The sequence below is a fragment of the Pygoscelis adeliae genome, unplaced genomic scaffold (assembly GCF_000699105.1).
Source record: "Pygoscelis adeliae isolate BGI_AS28 unplaced genomic scaffold, ASM69910v1 Scaffold57, whole genome shotgun sequence".
NCBI classification, from domain to species: Eukaryota; Metazoa; Chordata; class Aves; order Sphenisciformes; family Spheniscidae; genus Pygoscelis; species Pygoscelis adeliae.
In genome coordinates this window covers 15,831,214-15,842,529 of record NW_008825615.1, presented here as the reverse complement: position 1 = coordinate 15,842,529, position 11,316 = coordinate 15,831,214, and the positions used below count along the sequence as shown (strand labels likewise).

At 40.1% G+C, this 11,316-nt stretch overlaps 1 protein-coding gene across 1 annotated transcript in view; it reads left to right on the top strand.

The window, feature by feature from the left end:
* Nucleotides 1-11,316, top strand: part of AGPAT5 (1-acylglycerol-3-phosphate O-acyltransferase 5) — a 69,274-nt gene that overhangs the window by 12,891 nt on the left and 45,067 nt on the right. Inside the window, exons 4-5 of the mRNA XM_009333259.1 lie at nucleotides 535-661; nucleotides 1,662-1,828. Of these exons, the coding sequence (XP_009331534.1) occupies nucleotides 535-661; nucleotides 1,662-1,828 (294 nt within the window). The remainder of the gene's footprint in view (nucleotides 1-534; nucleotides 662-1,661; nucleotides 1,829-11,316) is intronic.

The window sequence follows — 11,316 nt, the reverse complement described above, 5'->3', positions numbered from 1 at the left end:
TGCTGAATAGGAGTTTTTGGTGGTGGTGCTTTCATTAAAGGCATTATGAAATTCTGGTTTTCATTGTCGTTATGGGACTCTGGAAGGGCTGTGAGAATCAGGTGCTACCTCAGCGTTGTTTAGCAGAGCTGTAGTATTTCTAACAACTATTTTAGAAGACACGGAAGATCTCTGTTAAACAATGCAATGTGCTTTCTGGATTGGTATTGAAGCTTGGACTTGCTGTGTCTCAACAAGGTTGAAAACTACTTAGGATTAGAGCAGATTAAAACTTTGTGGAAACACTGTGCTTCTGAACTCTTGACAATGCTTTCCAGCGGAGTAGAGCCCAGGCGGTGTTTCATGTCTTGGCTTCCTAGGAAATCTGTGAGGAGAGCTCGGTGTCTGAGCTTGGGGTGGATGCTTAGTCTTCTAGCTATTGGCCAGTTTGCATTGGAAGTGAGGGTTATGAGGTCTGTGCCCATCTCTATTCCCAGGACAGCAGCCTTCCTAGATGCAGTTATCTTTACTTACTCTCTGCTTTCCCTTTTGAAGTTGTTCGGCCATCCAACAGGTAATTCAGGAGGGCCCAAGGTGGACGTGGGAAGCAAAAGAGGCAGCACAAGTCTAATGGCCAAGTTGCAGCGTAGTCACGTCAGGGACGTGCTTCTGGTTGCTGTCGGTGAGGTGGGTTGTCATCTCTTGGGAACCTGGTTCTTCCCTCTCCACAGTGGGGGAGGCATCATAACCAGGCTTCATCAAGGCAGGGTGAAGGTTCGCCTTCTAACTGCTTTCTGTCGGTGGATGTGAGTGACAGGGTCTGACTCCCCTCAAGATGAGGACCTCTTTCCTGAGCAAATGCCATAACCGTAAGGTCAAAAGGAGATGTCACTTTTCACCCTTCTCCAGTTGTGTTTGGAAAGAAAGTGCTGGCAATTGCATTTTGGCATGAGCCTGGTTTTATGAACCTGCACTTGAGTCCCCTGAGCTCTCCTCCCAGGCTGGCAGCTCAGGAGTGGGAGAATACTGGGACAGTGTGGGAGCTGAGCAGGAAGGCATGGAGCTGCAGGCAGGGCAAACCTCTGAGCTCAGGTGGTAGCTGAGCAGCCTCCGAGGGCTTGCGCTTTCCTAGTTCATTCCATGTAGCTTGCAGCAGCAACTCTTAGCACGCGCTCATGCTGCTGCTTTACGAAACTATGTTAGCTCTTGTGAGGCATGTTGAGAGGTTAAGATAGTCGTAACTTGTCATTTCTTTCCAATGGTAGAAATAATGAAATAAAGGTCTTGGGGGAGTGATAGAAGTTTGGGGATTGGTGCTGTGCAAAGATTGAAAAGAAACCAGAGAACGTAGTGAATTGAATCACTGTTGTGTGGTAAACTTTTGAAGGACGCCCAGTGAAATTTTTCTGCTGTGATAATAGCTCCATGAAGACGGTTTACCCTGGCTCATCTTATTAGAGACTTCAGGGCACAGCTGTCTCCAGGCATATATGTCTTTTATAGTATACAACAAAATCCTGTATGTTATTGTCACAGAAATTAAGTGATACCTGCTAAGCCTGAGGGATGCAGCTTTCAAATTGAGGTGGATGCCTAATTTTAGACTCTTACGTTCAACTGTGGTGTGAGGCAGCAAAAATAGATATATTAGGTATGTAAGCTTTGTGCTCTTTCTTTTTTAGATATTGCAAAAGATATATTTGCATATATCCTAATTTTTGTTCTGTTTGCCTTTGGCTATCGTTCTGAAGGTGAAAACGAAGTCCTTCGTGACTCCAGTTCATTGGGATATCTGCTAGAGTTCTGGCGTGCTGCAGATTTGGCTCTGGGGCAATCTGGAAAGAATTTAGTATATGGAGATTCTGCATTTGGTGCTGGTCCTGATCATCCCCCACCTCCTGCCAGATATATGAAAAATCAAATAAATAAAAACTGATGTCTGTTAGCATTTTTAGAAATCAAGTATCAGCTACCTGAACCAAAACTGCTATTTGGGTTCATAAATTAAAAGCGTTGTGTGGAGATTTGCCTAGCATATGTTTTCTAATTGGCAAGTCACAACTGAATCTGAATTTTATATCAGCCTTATCTAATATAGTCTGCAATTTAAAACTAATATGTATGTTTACATTTTAAAGTTAGCTACATAATTTATGAAAAATCCTAAAAAGTCACGTATTTGTCAGGTAGGAAAAGCTAAGGAGTCAAAGGGCAGGTTTGAATGCACTTACAAATTCTGATTCCAAGTATTTGGCCAGTAAGTTTTACAATCTCATGGTTGGATCTTAAAATTTTCTGTTTAAATGTATTTCAATTTGAATATCTTAAGATTTTTTTGTATATTCATTTCTTAATATAAGTTGTCCTGATTTTGCATAATTTGTTACGTTTGAAAATACAAATGGTATTTATCACATTTTTTTAAATTTCACTTTTTTTTTTTAAACCTGCATGAGTTTTATACACTTTCCTCTTTTTGCATTTAACTGTGTTTTGGTAGATACTGGGCCATGGAGTTTTACAGTGCTCTTCCATGCCCTTTCCTTCTGCTTACATAATATGTCCAGATACTTTATGTAAGGATGATTGTTAATTGAGAAGTTTTTTCTCCTGGTACTCTACCATCAGACACTCTTCTTGCTAAGAGGAGATTCTATTCATAGTTAAACATTTGACTCCAGTTATTTCAAACTATTTACCTCAGGCTTACAGGGTATACTTTTTTTGTCAGTTTTAGCTGTGTTAGATAAAGTAGGCTCAGATGTCAGGGATTTTGACATTACAATTATGAGGAAGCGTATCTTCTCAGGGGAAAAATATTCTTTAATCTTTGTTCTGTCAATTTGAATTTATGCTGTGAAGAGATTTGGGATAAAAAACTGGGGAAATTATTTTCTTCTTTTGTTAATTTCATTTCTGTCACATATTACTTGTCATCTTCCCTGTTATAACTAGCTCCTCAGTGTGGGACTAGGAAATCACACAGTTTATGCTAGTTTGATTTTTAAATGTAAAATTAGCTACCCATTATTTGGGCGAACCTGTATTTGAGCACATAACTAGATGTGAAGAAGAATAATTATTTTGGATTACTTTGAACTGTATTGTGGTAGTTGCAATAATTTTTCCTCTGGAATTTATGGATTGACTTGAAGAGTTATCCTGTCCCATTTTCAAATGCTACTTGGGAATCTGAGGGCATGCATGTTTCGTTTTGCGTAAGCAAACGTAGTGCACAGTCCCAGGCAAGCTGCAGGTGAACTGATTCATTCACATGCTGTGGTGGTGTGCAGATATTAGAGTGATTTTAACAGTGACTATTTTTGGGGGCTGATTCAAGTTTACTGTGTTCAGGTATGGAGCCTGATTAGTTGCAGCTAGCTCAGATACCTCCCTGCATGTTCTCTTTTGCTGTGTAATGATTCCTTTGCCTTACCTTGAAAGTCCGTAGTGCTTAAATTCTAAATACTTATTGAAAATTATGTGTGGAGGAGCTTTCAAAAATCTTATTCCACAATCACAAGCAGAGGACATAGAGGTTTCTTAATCATCCTCTTTCCCATGTGTGTCAACTCATTGGTAAGTTCACGCCAGTTCTGTCTGTACTTGATACAAACACTTGTACAAGTATTACAAATAAAAATACAATCAACTACTCTTTGGAGTCCTTGGCATTTAGAAGCAAAATTCCTATTATAAAGAGCATTAGCTAGAGGAACGCTGCAAACTGCCACAAAGTTTCCTGCTTCTGGCTGGTGTGAGGTGCACAAAGGATAACATTTCTACAATGTGCTTAATGTACCAAGGCACCGTAGCTGCTATTTGGGGGGGGGATGGTCAGGATGGGACACGGACATTATGTATTTTCCACTGCAGAAGGGTAATAAAGTAAACAATAGCTACATTAAATGTGGGTCACTTTCTCCTTTTTTTTTTTAAGGAAATTACAAAAATCTGCAGGAAGAAATCTTCAGAGATGCCAAAGGCTTATAAGGGAGACTATTTCTCTCCTAATGAAACAGGTGGAATACGTTCTTCCATTCTTGTGCTGGAAGGCATGTTCAGGTTTTGCGTAATACCAAGATGCCAGATGTTCAGAAAAACCCTCCTGTTGAAATCTCAGCTTATAAATAATCTCCTTTCACATGTGCTATATATATTTGAAATATGTGCAGTACTTGTTAAAAAAACTGTCATTACTGGTGATTTATGTTAAAAGTTATTTAGATGCTCTAACTTTGACTTTCCCAAGTGATCACTGATTGCAATTGTGGGCCGCTCCATGGTCCACTGTAATCAAAAGCAAGTCATTTGCAGAAAGATCCAGTAAATTATTTAGGCACTCAAATAGGAATTTTTCAGAATTTAGATGCCAAAGTCTTAAAATTATGTTCATGATAAGTCCTGCTTTTTTCTGTCACCAAGACTGAAACAGTTAAGTTATACAGATGCCTTTTTTTTTAAGGTTCCTCAGATAGCTAAGGAATCCAGGCAGGAATGAATTGTGTGTGCTTAAAGTAAAGTTCCCAACCTATGTATAGCCCTGATCAGAATCCAGAAGCAAAGCTCCTGAATCTACAAAGTCCTGTCAAATGATATTTAACATATCCTAGGGACTTAACATATCCTAGGCAGGACTAGGGACCTCAAAAAAAGTTTTAGCTCTTTTTTTTTTCCCCCCTCAAACAAACAAACAAAAATGGGAATAAATTATGGAACTCTCTCTAACTTAATGAGTTAGAGCACAAACTCAATTTGCAGGATGCATCAGTTCAGTTCTCTCTACATACATGTATCCCCACCACTTCTTTGAAAAAGATGATTTAGCAGTTTGTTTTCAGAAGAGAATCCCCGCTCCATAGATGTACCTTCTAACAGCAGTGAGCAGCGTGTTAGGGCAGGATAGGATTTAAGATGTGCATCTGCTTTCAGTGGGCTAGATTCTGGCAATTCAAAGCTGGCAGGCTCAGTATGACAGATTTTGTGAATCCCCTTCTGCAGCACTGAGCTCCCCCAGAAGCCAAGAGCACCTGCTTCTGGTTAATGTGCCATGGGTAACCACTGGAGTGGTTCTGTTCAATCTAGTCTGGGAGGATTGTTTAAATAAGCGTAAACTAACTGAAATTGCTCCGACATACTTGGTATTGTGTTAACTTATTTTCTCTGAAATTAGCCTTTTGCTCAGATTGGATATTCCAGTAGTTATGGATGTTTCCCAGAACTTTTTTGCTCTACCACGTGCCCCTTCTCTAAATAATCGCCACCTGATTCACCCTCTGAATGAGAAGTTGTGAAACTGTACGCATCACTGTCTGGTGATGTTAGACTGGTGTGAATAAAGTGGTTTGTAATGTTCTGCTCTAAATCACCATCTGAGGCTTTGGGGAGGGCTGTGAGGAAAGGTGCATAATGCTGCTGTAGGATTAAGCCTTTCACATCTCAGTCTTCTCTGCAGCATCTGTGAAAGTTGCAGGCAGGTGGGCATTGAAAACAAAACTAGTCTGGTTAAACACATGATATTGCTCATCTGTTGACAAATGTCTCATTGCTTTTACAGGATTGTGGGAGTTTTGTGGGGTTTTTTAGAATTATAGTCGCCCTGTTAAGAGTATTCAGAATAACAGGGAATGTTGGCATCATTTAGCCTGCTGCTGTAACTAGATGTTCTGAGTATATACTTTTTAGTTAACTTTTCTCTGTATGAAACTCTTTCAGCTTTTGCTCTAAAATAAGTGTGGTAGTTATTATTGCTGTTTATTTGATTTCCTTCAGTAAGCTGATGGCAGTGAAACTAGTAAGATTTTTCTTCAGACTGCCTGCCTGCAGTGGAAATCATTTAATTTGTTGTAAAACTCTAGAAAATGAGACAACTAATTCCTCATAGCTTAAATATTTGCAAGTCTTTTTTATGCTCAAATACAAGTAGTCGTCACAGAATAAGACTCTAAAGCTGTATTTTTACTGATGTAGATATTACAAATTTTATTATTAATAAATTTTTATTAGCTCACAAGGTAACTGCATTTCTTTTAAGATTTTATTGATTCTGATTTTTTCAGAAGGAGCTTTCCCTTAATTCAGGGGTCAGTTATCTTTAATTCAGTTGAGAAACTGTAAAGCCTTTACATTTAGCATCAGAACTAGACTTCTTCTATACATGTAGCTAGTGCCATTGAATGAAGCATAATCACTCATGTTTATAACAGTTTGTCAATTTAGACCATAAGGCTAAAAGCTAGTATGAAAGCAAAAATGTACAGACTTCATACTTAACATCAGATGGTATGATTCAGTCCTGCATAATCCATATATGTTGCTAATGTAGTCTTCTTACAAAAAGGAAATAAAATGGCAGTAGCTATTTTTTTAAGTCCTCTGCTTTCTGGTTCAATAAAATGAATGATTTAAAAAAAAAATAATTACATATAGGACTCTTCTCGATATTCCCCAAAGCTCAGTCTCTTGGCAATGGTTTTCTTCACTGAACCCCAGTAAAATACGTAGCTGCAGAATATTTGAGTGAACTCTCTGCTTCCATAAAATGGATTGCATTGTGATTTTATGGTTTGATGCTGAGCCTGAACAGCAGACTTCAGACTTGTGCAATTATGTTCTGAGTCTCTTTAACTAAAGAGGTTATGAGGTATAGCAATAATATGACCATTACCTAAAAATGGTATGTGACCTAAAGGTATTTTTAGAAAAATGATAATTAAAGGTAAACTTTTTTAGTTGCTTTTTCTCTAGATCTGAAAAAAAAAATCTAAAACATGAGTCCTTTCTCCTTGTGTACTATTCATATTCCTTATGCTGTAGGGAAGTGAAATGCGTATCTGTTAAATGTGAATAAAAGTGCTTCTCTGTCTTCTGTGAAGAAAAATAAACATTTGAAATTCTTACAGTAGGACATCTGAAAACCTGAGAAATTTGTCAGCACCAAGTACAAGTTCCCCATTTGTATCCTGTCTTGAGGCTGCTTCTTGTCAAACAGGGTAAATATATTCTGTGATCTGAGGTACTTTCTGTAGAAGTTCAAAAGAGTGGTTGTGTCAGGCAGATTTTTAGACTGAGAGAATTTAAACATTTTCCCGTAAGATGCCTGCAGCAATGCTACAGAAGTCAGCTTGCACAGAGTTACACATTGACTTCAGAAGCCGTATCTGGTAGTTGCTTTTGGTGGTTTGTTGATGCAAGTTCCACCCTTTCACCACAAATTATATCCAGACTTTTTAACAAACAGATAAGAAATGCATCCTAGGATACTATTATTTTAATAAGCACTCATGTTGTAGTAGTGCCCAGCTAACAAAGACGCTCTTGTCCCAAAGAGCATGGAGTCGCAGTTACAAAAGTAGTCAGGAAGAAATAGTGAAATGGGGAGAAGTGCATGTTGTGAGGGTAGCACAGCTGAGTATATGAAGTTTGTATGGTTGTTTTTAAGTGAAGTGTTGATGTCTTGAATGTTCTGTTTCTCCTCTCTGCCTCCAGGAGAGGTAAGGAATGTTCTTCTGCTATTATCCTACTGCTTTTATCCTTCTTTCCAGTTGCTATTGCCTGTGCTTGAAGATGGCATTTTTCCTGATGAGAATGCTCCACCTTCTCTGCAAAGTGCCCCAGTGCACATCAGTTTTGTTGAAGTAACAGCAAAGAAGGGAGCATCGTTCTGCAATTCACACCTGGTTTCTTTGAATAGGGAGGGGAGGAGGGTTAAGAAGTCTGAGGAACCAAGAATGAGTGTGCTGGTAGACGTGATAGCACATCAGATGAGAGGGACCGAGTTTTTACCACCAATAACCAGCTGTGTTGCCTTACTGCCACTGAAGTAGAAGTGCCAGGTCAGCTCCTGAACTGCTCCCATTATCAGCCACATCCAATTATATTAACGTAATCTGTTTGCTAGGAGTTTGATGTGGTCACCAGTTGACCTGCAAGCAGGTCTTCTGATAGTGTGATTACTTTTACCTCTTGAGTTATTTTTGCCATGGCCCTGTTTACTGAGCTAATGTAGCTAGGATGTGATTAAATGATCTATTTAATTTTCTTTGCTATGTGCAGATTTCATAAGCAAGAAATAAAACTCTATGTCTAAATTGGGAGTGTCCACCTTGTTGCAGTGAAACCCCATGCAAATCTTGCGTTATTCAGGTGTGGCTGCTGTGCAGGACTGTTTTACATAGCTACATGACGTTAGCGCAGCCATAGTTGAGTATGTTGCACTGGAAGAAGCAGAGGCTGCTAAGGAAGCTGAAACTGGTGTCATCAGATCACCCAGGAGTTCCCATTTGCACACCTAGATCAGCCTATCACTGAATTAGTAAATTCTTTCATCATGACAACTTGTTGTAACCTCCTGCCCATCAATCAGAGCTCCCTCTGGCCATGACACTCTGAGGTGTGTCTTGTGCCTGCTGACGTTTGAACATCTTGGTGTATGGCATCCAGGGAAACTGGATACCAGCCTTCCCACAGAAGGGGATCCGTTAGCGTTCAGTTTCCTTTATTTGAGACCCCACTGAATTGAGTTTGGCAGCACTGCTATGTAAACAGATGTGAAAGACCCATATTAACAGTAACCATATTACCCGTTATTGTGAACTGGGCTGTGAAACAACCAAAACATGGCTAAAAGCACACATTTTAGTGTTCTTACCCAAGTAATGTTTGCAATGTTAGACTGTAAATCTGCATTTTAAATATTTTCCCTCAAATCTCTGCTTACTTTGGCTTGCTGTGTTGCTCTTCCTTTTAACTTGTTTTCTTTGCTTGACTTCATTGTGCCTTTTTTTTTTTTTTTAACAAAGCAGCACCTATTCAAAGGAATAGGTCCCTCGCTTCATTGTGGCAGACAGGACATTTATCTTCTCAGCCTTTCAAGCTGATGCATAAGTAGAATGTACGTATACTGTGGCATTTGGAGAGCTGTGCATAACATATCTGAAACACCATGTCCATTAGCTTCTGAAACTGAAAACTGCCTCCCGAATATGTCCTGCACCGCTTCCCTGGTGCTGGCTAGTGAGTGCCCTGCAGAGGGGAAGACCACCTCCTCTGGTGCTCTGCAGACCCTGGGAAAGGCACTGTTCTTTTGAGGAAGACTAGGTGTCTCTTAGCTACTCTGATCTCTTCGGGTTGCTTCAAAAGGGGCATGCACACAACCTGGCACTGTGGACACTTTTTTCTGCATTGCTGTCCCTGGTAAATCACTCAAGTGCCTGCCTTCACTGTGGTCCCCAGATGTCTTCTGCACCAGCAGACTGAGAAGGAGCCAGAGACTGCATAGTCTCTGCAGCAGGGAATTCTGCAAAGTTTGCTACAAAAAACAGCAGGGAGTCAGAGGTTTTCTGGAGACCGTGAAGAAGAGTACTGTATCATTTCCTTCTGCAGCTATAATATACATTAGGTGCTCTGGTTCACCTAAAAGCATCAGATTGCCAGAAGTTGAAGGCTTGCCCTGAGGGGACTCCTCCCCTGCTTATCCACAAGCAGGTGAATTCTTCAGACATAATCTCAAAGGGAAAAGGGCAATGTTTCTGCAGGATTGAAAGCTCTTAACTGCTAGCCCTCTGTTGTGTAAGGTCTATGAAAATTTCCAGAAACAGAGGAATAAAGCAAAAATGCTTCGTTCTCGGAGAGCTGTGTGGCTGCCCACAGAGTAGGTGTCTCCTGTGAAGTCTGAAGAAGCCTCTAGAGAATGCAGGTTGGAAGTTGCCATTCTTACCTGGTTGTAATAACAGCTGTATCGTAAGTTTGTAGCTCTCAGTTCCTAGCTGTGAATGTCTAATACGTGAATAGCTGTTTGCTGGTCTTTTATGAACTATATAAGCCTTTTCTCAAGATTACTGAAATGGGAAGTGCTGAAGTGAATGATGCTGCAGTTAAAGCTGTTGCATCCTCTTAGGTTGAGCCATCTGACCAAACAGAATAGAGTTTCCAGATTTTCTCACTCCTTCCTTTGCTTTGAAATAAAATACTCATTTTTTTGTGTTTAATGAGAACTAATTATAAATAGGAGAAGATAGGTTCTTTTAATTTGTTTGTTTGGTACAACAGTATGGCTATGTGTTTTATCGTGAGTAAAAAATTCTGGTCTATTACATGTAAACACATGTAACTGTTACGGTAAGACATAATGTTGTACATAGAAATTGCTTACAGTAACAATGAACGGGTGTTCCTCTGGGATTAAAAAGTGAACTAGATCCAATCTTACTGAAATAAAAAATAATACAGATTAACTGTTATATTTGGCAGACACAATCATACATTTTTTTTAAGGGAACGATCCTTTATATTTGTTTTTACTCATGCAATAGTCACAAGTGAATGCTTTGAATTGTGGGTCTGATTACACTGAGATTTTGACTTTGTGCATTAAAGTGGAAATTTTTACAAGTTGAAGTTACAAATTGTATATTTCAAACCCTGTTTCTTGTGTGGGGCAGCTCTTACAGTGTCAAGGGCAGATTTTGTTTTCCTCTTGTTCTTGTTTTCTTACACTTTATAAAAGCACAGAGGGCATTCAAGACCTTCTGGTTTAGTGATTTGTTGTATTAGGCCTTTTCGTTCCTCTAAAATAGTCTTTGCCAGAAACTGCATAGTGGAGTCTTAACTTGAAATTAAAGAAAACAGAATTTATGGACCTAGTGCATAACACTGCTGGAAAAGTGTACGCTTGAAAAATGAAGCTTTAACTCCATAAGTGAGAGTAGGAAGGTAGTTTTTTATTTCAGTGGAATATTTGCACCTGAACTGTAAGATCAGACCCTCTGACTGCTACCTGGCACTAGATAGTGTGTGGTACCTAGAGTGTCAGCAGTATATGATATGATAACTTCCTTCTCCAAGTGATAGAGGAGCCAACAAGGAGAGGTGCTATGCTGGACCTTGTTCTCACCAACAAGGAGGGGCTGGTGGGGAATGTGAAGCTCAAGGGCAGCCTGGGCTGCAGTGACCAGGAAATGGTGGAGTTCAAGATCCGTAGGGCACCAAGGAGGGTGCACAGCAAGCTCACTCCCCTGGCCTTCAGGAGAGCAGAATTTGGCCTCTTCAGGGATCTGCTTGGTAGAGTGCCATGGGACAAAGCCCTGAAGGGAAGAGGGACCCAAGAAAGCTGGGTAATACTCAAGGATCACCTCCTTCAAGCTCAGGAGCGATGCACCCCAACAAAGAGGAAGTCAGGCAAAAACACCAGGAGGCCTGCATGGATGAATAAGGAGCTCCTGGACAAACTCAAACACACAAAGGAAGCCTACAGAGGGTGGAGGCAAGGACAGGTAGCCTTGGAGGAATACAGGGAAATTGTCCGAGCAGCCAGGGATCAGGTTAGGAAAGCTAAAG